Source organism: Ochotona princeps, chromosome 19, assembly GCF_030435755.1.
Source record: "Ochotona princeps isolate mOchPri1 chromosome 19, mOchPri1.hap1, whole genome shotgun sequence".
NCBI classification, from domain to species: domain Eukaryota; kingdom Metazoa; phylum Chordata; class Mammalia; order Lagomorpha; family Ochotonidae; genus Ochotona; species Ochotona princeps.
In genome coordinates this window covers 39,414,749-39,435,674 of record NC_080850.1, presented here as the reverse complement: position 1 = coordinate 39,435,674, position 20,926 = coordinate 39,414,749, and the positions used below count along the sequence as shown (strand labels likewise).

Here is a 20,926-nt window from a genome sequence, read left to right as displayed (position 1 = left end):
AACAAACGACTTTTCTATGTGTAGCATGTGCTATGGAGCCTGGTCCAGGCTGTTTTATGGTTTCAGTTGCTATAGTTGATCCAACCTGAGAAAGCGCTGGAGTCCTGGGGACCTACCTTGGCAGGACCTGCTATCTGTGGCTGGGGTGAAGCCCATCTCACACTCGCAGCGGTAAGCACCCGGCACATTGAGGCACTGTCCATTCTCACAGAGATTGATGTTTTCTGCACACTCATCGACATCTGTAGGAGAAGTAAATTACATTTCTATCATGATCCAAATGTCATGGCACTTTTTTCATGCTCCATAACTCAACCGGTTTTCCTGGCTTCACTTTGTGCTGATTAACATCAAACAGCAATTAATCACACTCACCTCAACTAGGGTATAACAACCTAAAGGTGGCTCATCCACAATCCTACATCCAACAGCAACAAGCCTAGTAAGAGATGTGCAGGTGTCTCTCACATGTGCCTTTGCTCTCTGTACCTTCATCTAATGTCCCAGGGCTATGCCAAGATCATTTAACATGAAAGAGAACCCTGGAGTGAACTGCAATGCCTGCTCCTCTGAAAACATTGTTACACTGGAATAATTAAATCAAATTTTTCATGAGTCCAAATATTTTCAAACAAATCAGGAACAACAGGGGAATGGACAGTTTCTTTCATGTCATTACAATCTGACACAAGCACTCCTATCTTAATTGTGCAAACAGGTGTAACTCAGACTGTGAGACACTTGGATTCTATGATGTAGAAAAGAGGGAAAGGGCGGATATGCTAGTTTTTACTGAGTTCAGAGCCCCTGGGGTGCCCTACCCAACAGGCCATTTTCTCACTGAGTTCACCAATCCTAGGAACGTTTAGAAGGGGAGCTGTGAGATGCTCACTGAGCTAATATGCTGGCTGAGTCAGCGACTGTATGCAGATGTTTATGACACCAAAATGCATAGGAATGCTGGGAAAGGCACAATGTCCAAGGCTTAAAAACAGGACAGCTTGCAAGGTCAACAAACATGTTTTCTAAAAAAGGCATTTGAAAATTAAAAGTTGCAATTTTGATGTCATTCACCAGACTCCATCTATTAATAATGGGCTTCAAGTCTGTGCCAAAATGTAGCTGCAACACACCTGTCCTACTGAGTTCACCAGGAGGAGCCAGCCGCACACCAGCGCCCTCCAGAATGCTGGTGGAGGGGTGGGTGACACCTCTGGGGCCTCATGCATGTGCTATCGGAGGGTGCAGTCCTGGTTCCCCTCCTGCCTCCAGCTTTCTGCTAAGGCACAGTGTTGGAGGCAGTGGCTGCTGCTCAGGCAGCTGGGGATGTGCCACCTGTCAGGACCTGGCCTGAGCTCCTGCCGTTTGGTTTTGGGCTGGCACATCACTGCTTTGGTTATCGCATTTGGGGGATGAACTAGCAGATGGGAGGCCTCCATCTGTGTATCTCTGAAACAGGTAAGATAAATAAAAAAGTAAATAAATAATTAAGCTACACAAGTCTACAGGGGAAACCTTGAAGCTAAATTTTTTGAACTCTAAATATTTTTCATCTCCTTTAATTCTCTCAATAGCATGTGATATACTGAGCACAGTGATTAGCTTTGCATAGATCCTACCTTACACAGCTTATATAGCTGAGTAACTTAGGTGGCCAAAAAGGAAAAAAAAAAAAAAGAAGAAACTGCATTATTACTATGTCCATTTTAAAATGGGAACAATAAGGCCAGACAGGTTAAACGATTGACTTAAGCTTCTACTGGCAACAGGTAGCACAGGCAAGATGGAATCCAGTTCTAGACAATGCCTTTGATGAATAAGGTAAGTTATTAGCAGCATATGATAGTAAAAGTGTCATTATTTCAAAATTTCCACCAACATTTTGGGAAACACTGCTGCTTTTTGTGTGTAGCATAGGAATCCAACACTTATTCTACAATGAGTCAAGTATATTAATAGGTAGAGTTCATCTTCCTTTAACTTTCCTCAAAGGAAAGCAAATGAAGGGTGGTGTGGCAAATGCATCACAACACACCTCTGGACTGTCACTCACCTGAGCAGGTGAAGCCGTCCCCAGTAAAACCTTCAGAGCAGGCACAGCGGTACGAACCGGGTGTGTTCACGCACTGAGCATTTATGCTACACTGGTGGGTGCCGTTGGAGCATTCATCCAGATCTGGAATGCCGAGAGAGCAGAGCAACAAGATTCACAAATGAAAATGGAACATTCCACACCCAGGATTATGTCTCCATTTGTCTTCTTTTAAATTGGAGAAATGGAATGCACTTCTGCTTGCCTGCTGGGCCACAACTCAAATCCTCACACGTCCCTGTTGCAAAGAGGGGCCCAAGTGATGAATTCAAACTTCCTGTGACACATCTCATTGACCAGAATTTTAATAGTGTAAAGAAAACTGGGACTTCATTTGGACGTCCAGTGAGGGTGGAAGTGACCAATCACCACTCGAAAGGTGTCAATTCTGAAGACATGACAGTTTCAGAGCAGAGAGAATCAGAATAGAGTTTCCAAGTTTACTTCACAGATAAAGGAATCATAACAGGACTCTTGACCACATGGAATCCCCCAGTCCAGCAGAACAGATAGCTGTTACACACAGGAAAATGTTACACACTGCTGTAGGTGACTCAAAATTAGAGGCCACAATGAGAGTCTGAGCCAGGCATCAACTAGATGGCAGTAACCAGGGGCCTCTTGTGGGGGGGCTAATTCCAGCCTGAAGGGATGAGGAGGAATTCGCCTGTGGAGTACAGTATGGAAGGATGCTCCTTGCAGAGGACTGACACATGGAAAGACACCGAGGAAGACAAGAATGTGGTATGATCAAGGAAATGGCTGGAGGTCAGAGTGGCTAAGTGCAGGACAGGAGACAGAAGGAGGTGGAGGATGGAAACCCAGATTGCCCACTGGAGGATCGCAGAAGCCACGCAAGGGAGCTGGGTCTTTCTCTCAAACCAGTGAGCTAAAACAATCATGGAGAAGAATCAGACCAATGGGTTAAAGTTTTTCTCCTGCTGCTGTGTGAAAAACAGACTACAGAAGAGAGTGAGCCAACACACGAGGGGTTCTTTCTGTGTCAGCACAGAGGGGAAGATACAGTGAGTGAATGTGTGAGAATAGGCAGGGCAGTAAAGACAGAGCATACGAGGATGGGAACGGGGACCACAGGTGCCTGGACAGTTGAACCTCTTGCATTGGAGCCAGGCCCCCTCATGAGAGATAGCCAGTGCCTGATGGGAAAGAAACACAAAAAGGGGAGGCTGAAAGAGGCAAATCTAGACTAGAAAAATCCAAATGAGGTCATGGTTGTAAAGTTGCATGATGAATGCCAGACACATAGCTTGAGAACTTCACAAGGCCATCACAGGACGTCACAGCAAAGCTGCTGAGAAACCAGGACAGCTGAGGCTCTACAGTCAGCTCAATAACATTTGAAGAGAATAAAATATTTGAATGGACAGGAAGGTTTATTCCACTTAACTTCTCTCCTGATTATTCTTTTAGTCCTTGCTGTGGGCCTCTACAAGGCTTTAATGAGGAACCATCACAGGCAAGTCAGCAAAGCTTCTTCTATTTTAAATGATCCTGGGTAATTCCAACCAGGTGGAGAAACGCTCTATTGTTAACGATGTAGAACACTGAGCACATTACACAGCACTGTGAATGACATCAAGGGTATAAGCCAGTCCCCAGCCCCGTGGCTATAAAAGACTTATTATTAGACTCTGGCTCAAGAGTTATAAAACCTGGGAAAGCTGCCTTCCCACTCTCCGTTCTCCAAATCAGACCTCTTGGAATCCAACAAAACCTTTCGATTTGCCCGTAAGAAGAATCCCATGTTCCAGTAAAAGGCTGGTATTGACCACTTTCTACAGACTTATACCATCTACAAAACCCCTTTTCATTTCCTCTACACATTTCACTGGGTCTTAAATCTTACTCATTACTTACTCTATGAAAAAGACTGGAAAAATACAGCTGCTTGGATCACTGGCTGCACATCAAATAATTTTTACTGAACAACACATTAGAAAGCAGATGCCAAGGCATACTGTTGTAATTCGATCATTTATATTAATGCGAAGGAAACTCTTAGGCAGGAATTCTCTTGCAACTAAAGATAGACTTTGATTTACAAGGAATAAATAACAAGGACGAGCATGCCCCTGCTCTACTGGGGCCAGCAGCCATGTGAAGAAGTTCCTCTAAGAATTTCATGCCTGCGGTCTGCCCTGGCATTGTGGCACCCATTGCTTGCCAATGCCAGCAACCTGTATTAGAGTGCTGGTTTGAGTCCCAGCTGCTCTTCTTCCCAAGCAACTCCTTGCTCAGGCTCCTGGGAAGGCAGCAGAGGATGGCCCAAGTGCTAGGCCGCCGTTACCTATGTGGGTGATTCGGATGGAGCTCGAGGCACCTGACTTAGGTCTGACACAGCCCGGGCCTGCTGTGGCCATCTTTGGAAGGAGCCAGTGGACAGAACATCTCTTTCTGTCTCTCCCTCTCTCTCTGATACAGGCGTATGTAAACTCACCGATACACTTGATGCCGTTTCCAATCCAGCCTTCTCGGCAGCTGCATTTGAAGCTTCCCGGGACATTCAGACAAGAGGCATGCATGTCGCAGTTGTGGGCACCAATTTCACATTCGTCCACATCTAGGAAATCACAGTTCATATGAAAAAGAGAAAACACAGCCAATTAACTACTTCCATGTGTAATTCCACATAGTTAAGACGCAGAAGAAAATTTAGAACTGGCCAGAGAAAGCACTGGTAACATTTTATTCTTAATTATGGGAGAAATTCAGCAAGACCTGGAAGTTCATGATCCACAAGAAATTGGTGCTTCTCTGGAAGAAACGGACAGCCACTCCCTGGGAGGTGTGCCACCTAGCAGCTGTTACCCTTCCAGTGGGTACAAAACCTCCTTCCCTACACAGGCCCAGATCAAACTCAAAGCAGAAGAGCTCAGATTACAGATGCCAAGAGAAATTTTGCCTCCAAGAGACCTCCTCTTTTCATGTCCACTGCACGTTTTTTCATGAATACTACAAACAAGTTTGACTTTTAAAAAAAGTGTTTTCTCTTGGTAACACAACACAATCACATGTCAGTTCTGAAAGCAATGTACCATTCTACATCATTTTTGAAAACTGCCATTTGGGTGTTAGTTTTTGTTACTTCTATTGTTTTGAGAGTATAGAAAAATATTCCCTAGGAATGTTATCTGGGAAATGAGCAGATGCTTTTGGCCGTGTGTGTGTGAGTGTGCATGTCTTTCACACACGTCTGCACACACATACTGTGTCACGTGTTATACAGTGATGCCGGTCAATGACGAACCTCAAATATGGCAGTGGGATGATCAGGTTGCACTATCCAGTGACCCTGTGGTGGTCTGTTTCTGTCAGCACACACTACTAGACTCACAAACAAGAAAATCGCCTAATGACACATTTATCAGAATGCTTGCTTGTCTTTGACACATGGCTATATACATGAATATAAAAGTGTATGTGTGTTTGTGTATTATAAACCATGTAGATTTAGTTCTCCAAAGCTTTATAGAATATAAAGAACGGTGTGTTTTCACCTAACTAACTAATTCTTAGTATAGCTGTTGGAGTCACATATGCAGAAACGCTTCTGGCTTCACATCAGCCCTGTTAGTGTCCAACTTGCCAAACACACCTTATTTTGCAACTTGATTTTCTTAAAGGGACCAACCTAGAGGCTGTGTTGCAGTCTAAGCCACCCACTACCTGCCCTGTGAGGCATCCCATACACTAGCCTTACAATTGAGCTTGAGCATGGAGGAACATCCGGCCCAACACCTAGACCTGGGCATGTTGTGTCCCAGCCGCCTGCCCAGTACAGTAAAAGGAACAAGGCATGGAATGGTGGGGTGAGCAGAGAGAGTTAAAAAAAAAAATCTCAGGAGAATCTAGGCAGAGAAAGGAGAAGCCAAAAACAAATGGAGCAAAGAAAGCGGCATGATGACAAGGAAAGCAAGCTGAAACATCAGGAACTTTCAGCTACAGCAAGAGCTGGCTCGCTTCTGGGCTTTTCCTGCTCTCCGTGTGGGGCCTCCCCTAAGGCAGCAGCTGAAGGAGGACAGCAGGGACACACGAGAACCCTGGGAAGCAGATGCCACGCTCACCTTCCCCTCAGCCCTGCACTGGTGAATGGAACTGAAGAAGCCACGGCATGGAGAATCCAGGCCTGGCACCTACCTGTGCAGCCCGTAGTCCCTTTCTTCACCGAGTAACCCAGCTGGCAGTGGCAAATGAAGGACCCTTTGGTGTTCTCACACTCCCCGAACATGCAGATGTTTGAGTTTAAGTCACACTCATTCACATCTAGAAAAATGCACATAAGAGCCCAGTTACCATTTATCAGAGCTAACTTAAAAGCTGTCTTCTAGAGTGAATAGCATAATGCTGAAACAGAAAAATTTAAAAGAGAATCTGCTTGCCAATGTGTAGCTGAGCAGATAAATATGCTACTTGTGTCTTTCAATTTTTTAAAAAAAATCATTTCTAGTGCAAATGCCTGCATTTCTCTGCATGTCTCTTGTGTGCAACACTGAGCTTTGCTCATGGCACATACCGATGCATGTCTTCATGTCCATGGAAGCCATGAAGCCGTCGTAGCACAGGCAGCGGTACTCTCCAGGGATGTTGGTACACTGACCCCCGTCACAGATGTCAGCATTGTTCTCACACTCATCAATATCTGACGACACAAAGCGAGCAGTGATGACAATAAGAACATGACTCATCAACCTCTAGCTCTTCCCCCTGGTCTATGTTCACTCTGTGCCACATGGAACATCATTTCTAGGACAAGGCAGATCTGGTGTCTGAAGAGTGTGTTCCCCTTTCTGTACCTGCACACGACCTCCCGTCCGGCATCAGGGCATAGCCTTCGCTGCAGCTGCATTCGTAGCTTCCTTCCGAATTTGTGCACCGTGTGTCACAGCCCCCGTTCATTATCATGCATTCATCAATGTCTGTGGAAGAGAAGGCCACCACATGACAGGTGGATTCGGTTTCCTTAACAAACGTGGAGGTCAAGGTTCCCTCGTCTCAAACAGATGATGTCTTTGCTGACTTAGCATCCTGCCATTGCTTGCTTTCCTCGGGGGCATTACTCCATTGGACATTTCCTTCAGTAATTCTAGGTACAAGAACCCAGGTATGGTACCTATGATATTGAGAGCATTTTCTGTAATAGGATCAACATACCCCTTACCCCTTCTGCTCCAACTCTTAGACTTGCTTTTGGGACAAAGGCTTCCTTGTCTACTCAATGCCGAAAGTTCTGCCAGTGACCTGAGACATGTGAGTCTCCGTCCAGCTGGTCTGCTCTCACCTGTACAGCCCTGGCGGTCGGGTGTGGCTTGGTAGCCAGGATTGCAGGAGCACTGGTAGGTTCCGATCATGTTCACACACTTTCCATTTCTGCAGAGATTGTCACTCAGGGAGCATTCGTTCACATCTATGACAGATTCACAGATTTCAGGTCTTGGGATCCAACAGTCAAATCACTGACCCCATCAAGAGTGTGCTGACTGAAGCAATGAGGCATCTCCTGGGGTATCTCTTCTATCCTATCCTATCCACAACTTTATTCTCTGGAGAAACTGCCTGCAGAGTCTTTCAGCTACGTCATCCTATGTGCAGCTGCATGGGTCGCCAAGCACTGAAATGCATGTAACCAAGGGAATTTTGAATGTTGCTCAATTTCAATCACATTTACACAACCACACACAGCTAGCAACAATACATTACACAGATTCAGCATACGTCTGGAACAGAGCCCACTACTACATAATGTATGAAATTACATCAGCATGCTCATCTGAGCTTCACCGGTGACCAAGCATTGCCTGCCTAGGTAGAGGTAAACAAGTCTACCCCACAAGACAGCCAGGACAGGGGCCCTTTACTTGTTTTGTCATTTTAATCGGCGTGATTGACAAGTGTAAACAGGGTACACATGAGACTCTGGGTTGATACGAGGTGGTGGTTCCTCATCCCTGGGTCCTGGGACATGTGGAAAGTTGTGAGTGGTTTTCCCCTTTGTCTCTCCCTTACCCCAGGAACAACAAGAAGAAATAGCAAATTTGGAAGCAATGAATTCACCCAATTTTCCCTAAACCTTGATCCTTCCCACTCTTATCAGCCACATAATCATTATTTAAAATAATAATAAATTAAAAATAAATAATAATAATAAAAACTGTAAACAAACGGATGCTCCCTCTACAAGGAGGATGACTAGGTAGAGCAATGCATGTGTTGATCAGGTAGACTTCCATCGTTTGTTGGGGACCATCATCCAAGGTCCCCAGCTCTACTATGTTGTGTGCTTTCATTGTTGGTGCCCATGTGCCTGGACAAGTCCATCTACCTATTAAAAACAAACTAACCTTTGCATGATGGACAAGCACCTTAAAAGACTCACATAAACTTATACTAATAGTGCAGTCCTCAAGGAATAACTACTCAATGACAGTGTGGCCCAGTTCCTCTTACAAGTCATCTGACAGGCATAATACAAGATAGAGAGACAAGGTCCACTGAATGAGCTACACCAAGACATCCATTCCAGATTCTCTGAGTTTCCAAGGTATTTGGTAAGTGGCACTTCTTGTACCCACCAGTTTTACCAGCATGGACCTAGGATCTTTTTATCAACAGAGCTTGGAGGGACTGTGTGTGAAGGGGCCAACTCACCCACACAGTCCTCCCGTGATGGTGACAGCTCGTGTCCCAGTGGGCAGTCACACTGGAAGCTGCCCTCAGTGTTCACACAGGTGCCACCCCTACAAAGGAGAGGGTTACGTTCACATTCGTCAATGTCTGAAAGGTAAAAACGTGAGATCCATTATTCACGCAAACAGTATGGGAGAAAGAACATTATCCAAGGCAAGGGTGTGACTCAAAGGGAAGTCCTACGTTGATGGGGAGTTGGGGTCATGACCTCCTCACCTGCCAAGAGCCTGCTTCTGCAGGCAGTAAACTATCATGAAATCTGCCAGCATGAAACAAGCAAGCTCACCAAGCTAAGAATAATCAATGTTTTCTTTATGTCACCCTGCATCAAAGGCTAAAGCATACTGCTACTGTCAGTTATATGTCAAATCACAAGGAAGTAACTAACAATCTACAGGTTGGGAGCATCAAATGAGTTTGCAACAACACAGAACTTTGGAAAACAATACGGGGTGAGCATGGCAGGAGGCAAATTTTGGGGTTACCATACAATGCCATCATTCCTTACAAATAAATTCCCCCTGAGTGTAGATGTCAGACCCCACGAATAAGCACAATTTGGTCTTACTATCTCGCTGTCCCTAAGGCAGCAAGGGGCTGCAGCTAGTCTCCTCTCTGTCCACCATGACCCCGTGCAGGGCGTGCTGCTCTCCCAGCAGAGGGTGCAGCGCAGGGTGTGAGCCCGGCCCAGCACACTTACCCATACAGTTCTTCATCATCATGAACCCGCTCTCGTAGCCGTCGAAGCACTCGCACTCAAAGCTGCCCGGCGTGTTCACGCAGACTCCACTGCCGCACAGGTCAGGGGAGATCCTGCACTCGTCGATGTCTGATGCCCATTGGTGAAGAGAAAGACAAAGGTCACTGAGAGAAGGCAGCACTCCAGGCAAGGGCCTTTCGTGGCCAAAGGCTGCACACTCGGAACCCTGGGGAAATCAGGGTCTGACACTAGGCACGGGCTTTACGCGTGTCCCTTCCTTTAACTGCCAAAGCTGTCACAGCCCACTAGCAGGTGGTGCCTTCAAGAACCCTGGAATTCTGGATTCCCCTTGGTGGCTTAGAAATGGTAACAAGGCTGAACCAAGCTGCTGCGGTAGGGCTGCATGAGCTGGTGCGGCAGGCAGACAGGGCAGCACCCCAGGCTGAATGTGCCCCCAAGGTCCCCAGCTCTACTACAGCGCTCATGTGCCCCTGGAGACCTGGGGCTGCCTCTGGGCTCACACCTACTCTACCCAGAGATGAGAGTGCACGGCCAGCGCAGGGCTGTGGGGCTCAGCCCCAGCTGCTTCTGTGTCATGTTCTTCTGTGAAAGGATTACTAACAAAGAAACACCGTATGGCTTTCACTTTTTCTATACTATAGCAAATTGTCTACAATATGTAGAATCTGTATCTCCGTGAGCAGGATTCTCAGAGAAATGTCCCATGCCTGCAATTTTGATGTTTCAGGGCCAGCGTTGTGATGCAGTGTGGTAAGTGGTCACCCCTGACTGTGGCATCCCATGTGAGCACCAGTCTGAGCCCTAGCTACTCTGCTTTGGATCCAGCCCCCGGTTAATGTGCCTGAGAAGGTAGCTGAAGATGACACAGGTAGCTTGGGCCCTCTGCCCATGTGGGAGACCTGGGATGGAGCTCAAAGCTCCTGGCCATGCCCTGGCTCCGCCCTGGCCTCTGTGGCCATCTGAGGTGTATGTGTGCAGCGGGAGGTGGGGGGCAGTGACTCAGCAGGTGGCAGATGGATCTCCTCTCTCTGTAGTTCTGCCTTTCAAAGAAATACGTATAAACTTTGAAAGTAAAGATGGTTGTAGAGAAGTCATACCTTTGTAGGTTACAAAAATATGACCTACTGAGCCTCTTTTGTTACAGTGGAAAGAATTTCTCTCACGACCCGTTTCATCTTAAGTTTGTAGTTTGTCTGTCAGAGGATTTATAGTGACTTGTGGCATATGCTCTCCCAGGAGTCTCAGTTCCTGCTTCTCTCCCACTTCCAGCCTTTCTACAATCATTTCCTTAATCACAGGCTGCACTTTTTCTAACTAAATGCTTCCTTTAAACAAAAAACCAGAATTTGCCAACTACAGCAATCTGCACATGGATTCTCTTTTTGTCCATTGTTGATGGACAAAAAGAGACGCCTAAGAAACAAGGGGCAACAGGGACAACTTCCAATTGCTGTGAGGTGGTGGACACCGCACAGTGCAGACGATGCACTCTGGGTGCAGATCGGAGCCCCTTATCCACCGCTTACTGGCCCTGTGGGACCTCATGTCCTTTTGCCTTGTCTCAATTTCCTTCTTTGTAACAGAACTCATAGAATTCTGAGAATCAGCATTGCTGAGTGTAGACAATGGTGCTGTCCTAGAGAAGCACTGGTAACTCTCTGTAAACAAGCGGTATTTTGGAGGCCAGCAGGTTCAGCAGCTACTGTGCACTGGTGTCCCTTACAGGCACAGGCTGCTCTGCTTTCAATCCAGCTTCCTGCTAATGCACCTGGGCAAACAGGGCACCCCAACACCAGTGTGGGGAACCTGGCTATAGTTCCCGGGTTCTGCCTGGCTGTTGTTACCATTAAGGAATAAATCACTATGTGGAAAAACTCTCTTTCTTTCTCTAACTCTGACTCCTAAGTAATTAAATATTTTCAAAAAGTGGCATTTCAGAGGAAGAAGCATTGGGTCTGGTCCTTGAAGGCTGGACATGAATTCTAGCTGAACAGGGGATAGCTTTGTGACATAGCAAGTCAAGCCATGGCCTATGTTGCCAGGATCCCATATGGGCCTCAGTTCATGTTCCAGTTTCTCCATTTCCAACACAGCTCCCTGTGAAGGGCCTGGGAAAAAAAGCAGAAGATGGCCCAAGTCTCTGAGTTCCTACTACCCACATGGGAGAGCCGGAAGAAGCTTTGGCTCCTGGCCTCACCTGGGCCAGCGCTGGCCTTTGTAATCATCTAGGGAGTGAAAAGGCAGATGGAAGATCTCGCTCTATAACTTTTTCAAACAAACAAATCTTAAAAAAGAAAGAAATCCTAGCTCAACAGATGTGGAACAGAGAAGCCAGAGACAGAGCACACAGCTGAAGGACTGCTTTCTGAGACTGTCAGCTATAGTTGCAGAGTGCAGAGCTGATGTGAGCTGATAGGGACAGCCGCAGCGGCAGGATCACCAAGCGTGCTGCACATGAAGATCTTTGTGTTGGTGGTGAAGAAGGCAGCTGGACATCAACTATGGAATTTCACGCCCTACTGCCAAAGAAGGCAGTGCTGTTCATAAGCGTCAGTCTTGCACAGTTAAACCAGAGTGTCAGAGACAACAAGGGACTCTGCCAAGGTCATTCCCACGATGGGAGGTGAGGGTCATGTTTTGCAGCCTCTGTTTAGGCCTGGGATGACCTGTGTCAGTGGATGTGGCTGTGGGAAGTGGCTGTAGACCTGACTGGGAATGACTAAGCCAGTGCAGGGTCTGGCCAGTACAGGTCAAGGGGGACATCTGCCATGGTGTTTTTGCAAAAGTAACTCAACAAAAGTTGTTTTTCAGGAGTATGCAGATGTGACTGACACACAAGAGAATCAGCACCACAGTTACAGGAGGTGACTGAGAGGTCCAAGCGGGGAACAGGATGCCACTCCTGTATGTAAGACAAAAATAACACTTTTGTGCTCATTTGAAGCTCTCTCATAACTTTACTGGGGGAACTCAGATAAGCATAGGGAAGAGAAAAATAAAAATTTCATACGCTGGGGACATGAAGGGTATCAGAAGGTAGCGCCTTTGCATAGAGCACAGAATCAAGGTGCCAAGGCTTATCAACCAAAACAAAAGCCCCCACCACCTCACCTGTGCAGTTCCTTTCCTCCAAGTCCAGGGCAAAGCCACTGTTGCAGCGGCACTTAAAGCTCCCGATGGTGTTTCTGCACTTGCCATAGGTGCACATCCCGGGGAAGGCTTTGCATTCGTTGATATCTGCAGCAGAATAAAGCTGTGCTTTAGTGCTGGTTGGTGCCAGCAAATCAGCTCACCAAGTTAATGCAGAATGATCATGCACCCAGTGACGGGCAGGGTGGCATTCAGTGCTAGCACTGACGCCACAAAGTGTCCGCTAGGAAAATGATTCTATATTCTCAAAAGAGAAGTTTGAGCCCCAGGTGTCTGATCACCCGTCTTTAAAAGACACAGGGTCAAGCAGTTTTGTGCCATGGCTGCATCTCCCACGGTGCAATGGGCAGCAGAGGAGCAACAGAGGGAATAAGCTGTCTCTTCTTCAGTACTGCCCTGGGTGGTGCAGAGCAGGCTGCCCACCAATCCATTTACCAGAAAAAGCAAAGACCAAATTAGACTTTTAAAGCTAAGCCAGTTCTCCTACACATGTGGGTATTATGTATTGGTGCAAATGGGCCATGGTTACCTTTGTAGAACGGCCGTCCCGTCAGAACATCCCCTCTGTTGGCAAAGCCAGGTCCCCGGGGGCACAGGGCCTCGTACTCCTTGGTGCCAGGCTTGGGGCACTCCTCGCACTCAGTGCCCCAGGCAGCCCCCACGGCGCAGCAGCAGGCATCCATGCGGAACTTGCCGGGCACAGGGTGGGTGCACTCATCTTCATCCCACTTCAAGAAGCACTGCTCCGTGCGGATGTCTGCAGAGAGAGCATAGCCCCGAGGCCCTGTGAGCTGCGTGCGCACTGGACATGGGCATCCTACAGGTCCTGCAAACTATTTTTTAAAATCTTAACTTCAAAAATACTGATAAATTTAAACATCAAATATAACAGTGTGATTGTTTATGCCTGACCACAAGTTTAAATTTGAAATACAGGGGAGAGTGGCTTGGGATGCCCTTTCTCCACATGTGAGGGTCTGGGTTTGGGCTCTGATTCCATTCTGATCCAGTTTCCTGCTAACGCACACTAGGGTGGGTGTGCAGAGAGGCAGAGTCAGGGGTACAACAGGTGATGGTTCATGCGACTGGATTCCTGTCACCCAGACTAGGATCACTAGGAGACCCAGACTGAGTTCTATTCTCCTGGCTTCAGCTCAGTTTAAGCCTTTCTCTGTCTTCACACTTCAAGTAAATAAAACAAATTTTTGGAAAATTTAAAAGTTTCAAATACAAATCTGCAAAAGTTCATTCAATAACCCCCAAATTTGCTATCTTATAACTTACTGGGAAGAATTCCAGGTAAGCAAAAACAGTGTTTTGGGTATGTAAAAAATGTAAAATTCATAGATTTCTCTCTCAGTGATGAAATTCAGGCTCAGGCTAACATGACTCAAATTGTTCTCCCACATAATGGGGTGTTGAGAGAACACATTTGCTCATTTTAGATGTGTAGGAAATAAAGCATTAATAAAATGTAAGCTCTGAAGTAGGTAAAGGAAGAGCAGGATAAGTCAATGTTTCCAAACAGGAATGACCTAACTTTGCCCAGGACCTGCCTGGGCATGCTTAACTGCAGCTGATGAATGTCTACTTTGCAAACACCAGTCGTCCTCCCATGTTTGTAACATGTAACCTTTTCTTACTCAATTCAAAGTGGAAGATTGAAACTGCCTGAAGTATAGCATTACAGAAAATCAAACCTTGCAGACAGGATCAACCCAACATTAACAGTTCCAGTTAAATACTCTCACTTTTAAAACATCTTCTAGTGATGTTCCCCAACACATCTTGTCGAAGACAAATTTTCCCAAGATCAGACTCAATGGCTCTGAATTGACCACTGCCCAAGGGATAAAATAAAAACAAAAAATAAACAATAAAAACAAAACAAAAAATGGGCTGCTTTATGTATAAAATGCATGAGCACATGAGTCTTACCCAAACATACGCGGCCAGTTCCATCCAATGTGAGGCCTTCCGGACACTCACAGTGAAAAGATCCTTGGCTGTTGACACAGCGCCCATTTGGACAAACGCCAGGAAACACCTCACACTCATTAACGTCTGCAGGAAAATGAAACAGGCAGAGGATGAAGATGTCACCAATAGAAAAAGCAGGTGTAGCCTTATTTCCTGTGTGTAATACACTGTGGATTACTACTTAAATTAAGCTGAAATATTCCACAACCTAGCCACCTACTTTCCTAGGCACCAGCTGTGAAAATGACCACAGCCTGGTCCGTCTCTAGAACACAACCCAGACATGCTCCCTCGCCAGCTCGACTGTGCCTGAAACGCTGGCGATGTCCTTAGGAGAGTCACTCAACTACGTCAGCAGGAGAAACGGAAAACTCTCAGCTGGTTCCTCAGACTACTACGCCTACGGATTTCGTGACGATGCGGAGTGCTTTCATTGCAGTGTTCAGCTTTTAAATAAATATCCCCAGAGCATGAGAGCCAATATTACTTTCATGTACTGCTCCTAAATAATTCCAACGTACTCACCTTCACAAGTGACACCTTTAACCCTGGCAAATCCTCTGGGGCATGCTGCATCTGTAAGAATAAGGGGACCCACTTTCACTCTGTTATCAAAGAAAACACGATCGGCTTAAGCTCAAGGAACAGATCAACAGAATAAAAGCTGAAGGTGAGATTCTGGAGACTGGATTTCACCCATGCCCACCCCATTGCAGCAGGGAGCAAGACTTGCTGAAGGAACTCTGCAGGTGCTGACCCTCAAGGAGAGTCTCGTCCTTCCTAGAACTCCCTTTTGCTTCCACTTTGGCAACTAAATGACAAGACTCCAGGGACTGAGCCATCTTCTCCCACTAGGACACATTCAAACAAGACTCTGGAGCCACCACTCCGCGGTAACGGGGTTCTAGCTGCCTCCTCTCCATTAGGCCTGCTTAGAGTTCAAGAAGAGGATAAACTTTGCCAGAAAAGGCAATATATGATTCTATGGTCTTCCTTCCAAGGGAAATTCAGTGTGAAGATGTGCCCTCCTTGAAGGGGAAGCCTTCCACGGAGAAGCCCCGAGGCCCTTGCACCTGGCGCCTACCTAGTTCACACCGCTCACAGGGGCTCCCCCACGCTGCTCCAAGGGTGGCACAGCATTCGGATTTCAGAGTGGCTCCATTAATATTCACCTCGCAGCGGTTGTCCTGGATGTTGAGCCAGCATGTCCCTTTCAGGCTGTCTGAAAAGAAACAGGAAAGGTTCGAAGCCTCTTATCTTCGAAGAAAAACTTAATTCAGGTGAATACACTGAAGGTATTATTATAGAGTAAAAACACTATATTATAATATAGTGTTATTTTAAACTTTTCTTAGTATATCCTTCAAATACAGTCACATGTTATGTATATCTTTAAAACACTCATGAAAGAAGTGATCAAGTACACAATTAAGTGGAAAGATATTCCTAGTGCATGGGCTGTAGATTAATATCATCATACTATTGTTCATGCCACCTAATGATTTAATCTACAGAATCAATGCAATGCCTACCAATGTACAAAGTACTGATGATGTTCTTTATAGAATTAGGAAAAAAAATTCCTAAGAATCACATGGAACCAGCAAAGCTCTGGGAGAGCCAAAGCAATCTTCAGCTAACAAGTTGGGGGCATCACAATACCTGATGAAGCTAAGGTGACAAAAACAGCATGGCCGTGGCATAAAACACACAGGTCAACAACTCAGATCACAGAATCCAGAGATGAATTCACATACATTCAACCGACTTATCTTTGACAAAGGCACCAAGAATATACTCCGGAGAAGCAACAGTCTTGTCAATAAATGGTGTCGGCAAAACCACACATACATGGACAGGAGAATGTGACTAGATCACCATCTCTCACCATGTATAAAAGAATGAACTTAATGTAGAGCAAAATCCCCAATGTAAAACCTGAAACCATGAAACTGCTAGGAGAAAACAGAGAGGAAACACGATGGGGGTATTTTGGGTGAGACTCCAAAGACACAGTCATCCGAGAAAGGCAAATCAGAAACACAAGGAGATGCCACCTCATCCCTGTAACCATGAGAACCATGGATATTACAGAAAAGGCAAAATAAGAAGCACTGATTAGAGTATGGGACAATGAGAACTCTTACGTATTGTTGGGTAATGTAAATTAGTACTCTCACAATGGAATACAGTATTGAGAGCTTAAAAATCTAGAAAAAAAAAGACAATATAAATCCAGCATCCCTACCACTGGGTTTGTATCTAAAAGATACGTAATCATAGTAGCAAAGAGATATCTACCTCTCCATATTTACTGAGCACTTTTCATAACCGACAAGGTAAAGAATCACCCAGTGCATCCTGAGAGGTAAATGCATACAATGAAAAAAACTCCTTGGCCGCCAGAAACAAACAAAACAAAAAACACCCTAGGAGAAAATTCTATCATTTGTAGCAAAACGTGTGGAACAGGAAGACATCATGTTTAATCAAATCTACCAGACACAGAAAGACAATTATGACAGTCCTCCCTAACAAACTAAAACTCAATCTGCACACAGCATGGTGATTACCAGAGGCCGGGTGGTGTGGAAATGTAATATGCTTACATATCTCATTAGGTATATCCTATATGACATGGTAGTTAATACAATTATATTTACTGATATTCTCAGACAGGATTGGGGACTGTTTAACCTGCAGGTCATATAAAGCCATTATACTTATTTGATATGGCTTTGCCTTGGCAACTGCAGGTGGGATGTGAAATTCAACAAATCTATACCAAGCTCACTTTGACGCTACATCTTCCAGACTGTGAACGATGTTACAAATAACCAGATGTCTTTGAGAGAGAACAGAAGTTCTACAGCCCAGTTCTAGGAGAAGGCACTGTTCACCAAAGTTTTTATGGTGAAACTTAGAAACACGGTGCATAATTATGATAACAGCATCATTTGTGTTAAAAATATTCCTAAGAATTATCTTTTATGATAAATGCCTTGATATTTAGTTTATCAAATAAAACTCAAGTAATAATCTCTTTTCAGACTCTCTAAATCAAATCGAAGTATCTCTGTATAATAGTATGATTTTTAAAATATTTATTCTATGTGCATTTATAGGAATAATGGGCAATAAATCTTTCAGTGATATAATACATTTTTCAAGTGAACAACTGATAAATGACTGTTAACTGATTTTTTTTCAAAGCACTGATAAGGAATCCAATCAGAGTAGATCTGACAAACAGTAACTAGTTCAAGTAAATCACATATTGTTCCCCTTGTACAATTGCTACTCTCGGGCGCGCATGCACAGTATCTCAAGGTCCCCGTTAAAATGCAAACCTGGAAGTCTCCGTGGTGTAGTCCAGGAACTACACTTGCTGTACTTGCTCAGGCAATTCTGAAGCAAAACAACTTGGTCAACATAGTGCCTGTGGGATCGGAAACCGACCAAGAGAGCACACAGAAACTACCAGAACCATCCAAAAGAAAAATAATGGTGATTTGGGTTGTGAGCTGTTGGTGGGGAGGAGGGATTGAATTTTTCTTATAAAATAAACTTCAAGTAAAATTAATGGGGTTTGTTCATGGATTTGATGTTCAACTTGAGGAAAAGCCATCAAGGATGAACCAAGTTTCAGTGGGTGGCAACAGGAAAAGTGGAATTCTTATTGGCCAAGATGGAGGTGCTTGAGAAGGTAAGAACCCAGCTTTTAGAGGGATCTCTGAGGGAAGAAGGTAAAAATCTGGCTTTGGACAATGAAATTCTGAAACATCTGCACGGAGATGCTGTGCACACTGCTGGAAGTGCAAGTCTGGGAATAAGGGGAGATTCAGGATGCAGCAGTGACTTTGGGAGCCAAGGCAGAGGCCATCTAGAGACGGACAAAATGAAGCCAAGTAGGTCATGGACTGACTGTGGAATGCCACGTACCAGAAGGCAGAACAAGGAGACTTAACAAAGGAAAATGAGAGAAGCCTAGAGAAGAGAGCTGTGCTTGAGAGGTCACAAATGAAGAACCTGAGCAGTGGGAGCCGCACTGCACCAGACACTGGGGTCAGCTGCTGATGGAAACAGGAGCAGATTCCTGGGTGCACAGCAGGGCGTGGCTGCCCTGAGCACCTCCAAGCACGTGCTAAACAGGGTACAGACCCAACCACAGACAAGAAACACCAGTTCACATTACATGTGCCCTCAAACCACAGCCACGCAGCACAGGATGGATTAGACACATTTATGGTTCTACTACATTTGGTTGTACAACCTAAAGTTCAGAAATATTTCTATACAATTTGCATAGGAGTTTAGGTTTTACATATATATATATTTAGAAATATATATATACTTAGTATATACACTTAGAAATACATATATATGCTTAGTACATATATATACTTCAGACTTTCTATATACTATATACTTAGAAAGTCTGAAGAACAGATCCCAAACCCTGAAATAGTGCAAAATTAGTTGGATACAAAGAATATTTCAGAGTACAGATTTTGCACATTCCAAAATTTTTACTTAGTTCAACATTTAGACATCTGTATTCTGAAAAAGTTGCAGGCAATCTCTTAAAAAAAACACATGTTATTTTATTCTATTATATATATTATTTATTTATTTATTATTTTATTATATATAATAACACATGTTATTTATTATATAGACCAGTATGATGGCCTAGTGGCTGAATCCTTGCCTTGCATCCACTGGGATCCCAAAGAGGCACCTATTCATGTCCCGGCTGCTCTACTTTCCATCCAACTCCATGCTTGTGGCCTAGGAAGGCTGTGGAGAACGGCACAGGACCTTGGAACCCTGCACAAATGTGGGAGACCTGAAGGAGGCTCCTGGCTCCAGGCTTTGGATTGGCTCAGCTCTGACCGTTGCGGAATCATGGGGAGTGAACCAGAGGACTGAAAATGTTTCTGTGTCTCCTTCTCTCTTTATGTCTGCCTTGCCAAACCTGGAAGTCTCAGTGGTGAATCTTCAAAGAAAACATATGGGCCCGGCGTGGTAATCTAGTTGCTTAAAGGCCTCGCCTGGCACACACCGGGATTCCACATGGGCGCAGGTTTTAATTCTGGTGGCCCTGCTTCCCATTCAGCTCCCTGCTTGTGGCCCAGGAAAGCAGTCGAGGACAGCCCAGAGTCTTGGGACCCTGCACCCGCATGGGAGACCCAGAAGAAGCTCCAGGCTCCTGGCTCAGTTCTGCTTAGCCTCGGCTGCTGCGGCCACTTGGGGAGTAAATCATCGTATGGACAACCTTCCTGTCTGTCTCTCTTCCTCTCTGTATATCTGACTTTCCAATAAAGATAATAAAAATAATACATGGATGATCTCTCCTATATGTTGCTATTTATTGTTTTTTTTTCAAGTAGAATTCCCTTATAAATGAAAGAAATAGATAAAGTCATGTCTAACCCTTCAAAATATTAGGTCAATTTCTTTTTTAATAGATCCTGGCAGGGATATTTAATTGGACTGTCATGAATGAATGAATGCAGTTAACATGTTGAGTGAGAAAAATGTGGTGGTATTTAGTTGTTGGCAATTTGAAGAATGACATAATGACTTGGGCGTAAAAAAGTCTTTGTTTTTGTTTCATTAATAAATGTAAGGACAACAGGCCAAAAGAACATAAATCTATATGATGAAGAGAAAACTCAGATATCTTTGATGCTCAGGTGGCACACAGATTTTGTTTTCAGAGACATTAATGAACTGAGGTTGAGTTCATTTCCTTTGCATAATGAAATGACTCCATCTAAGTTGGAAACTGAACCTTAGAAAATCCGTTTCTGCCTTACTCATTCCAACCCCAACTCCTAATCCAGCCAGATGACAATCTATTTCTAAACACAGAGAGAGCTGAACAAAGCTCCTGTTTCACTGTACTTCCTATCTCACTGGAAATGAAGAGCCAGTGTTTCTACAGGTCAGGCTTTCACTGGTCACCTCATACTTGGCATTTTTGTTCATTCAACAGACTTATTTCTAGACAGTATTTAGCTGAACAGTTAGCCTCAAACACACTACTGAATATCCTATTGCCTTTAGTACATATTAGATGAAAATTCAGCTTGGCTAAGGAACAGGAAACAAAATCTGTCAGACTATTTGGCACTGCACAAAACTGAAACCTCTTTGTAACTATCTAGAAGTGACAAGCAGTTAATGTTAAAGATGGATATTAATTAAAGGCAAGGATTGTGGTATGTTTACTGAGTGCAGGCACAGACATTAGAAAGAAGGAAAAACTACTA

The 20,926-nt window shown here is 44.8% G+C and overlaps 1 protein-coding gene across 1 annotated transcript in view; it reads right to left on the bottom strand.

Annotated features, from left to right (window-relative positions):
• The window catches only part of FBN2 (fibrillin 2), a 189,810-nt gene that overhangs the window by 50,099 nt on the left and 118,785 nt on the right, over positions 1–20,926 (bottom strand). Inside the window, exons 21-34 of the mRNA XM_058677557.1 lie at positions 15,733–15,870; positions 15,174–15,224; positions 14,607–14,732; positions 13,198–13,425; positions 12,630–12,755; positions 9,498–9,626; positions 8,759–8,884; positions 7,392–7,517; positions 6,907–7,029; positions 6,627–6,752; positions 6,251–6,376; positions 4,551–4,673; positions 2,054–2,176; positions 117–242 (exon numbers count right to left, since the gene is read on the bottom strand). Of these exons, the coding sequence (XP_058533540.1) occupies positions 117–242; positions 2,054–2,176; positions 4,551–4,673; positions 6,251–6,376; positions 6,627–6,752; positions 6,907–7,029; positions 7,392–7,517; positions 8,759–8,884; positions 9,498–9,626; positions 12,630–12,755; positions 13,198–13,425; positions 14,607–14,732; positions 15,174–15,224; positions 15,733–15,870 (1,797 nt within the window). The remainder of the gene's footprint in view (positions 1–116; positions 243–2,053; positions 2,177–4,550; positions 4,674–6,250; positions 6,377–6,626; positions 6,753–6,906; positions 7,030–7,391; positions 7,518–8,758; positions 8,885–9,497; positions 9,627–12,629; positions 12,756–13,197; positions 13,426–14,606; positions 14,733–15,173; positions 15,225–15,732; positions 15,871–20,926) is intronic.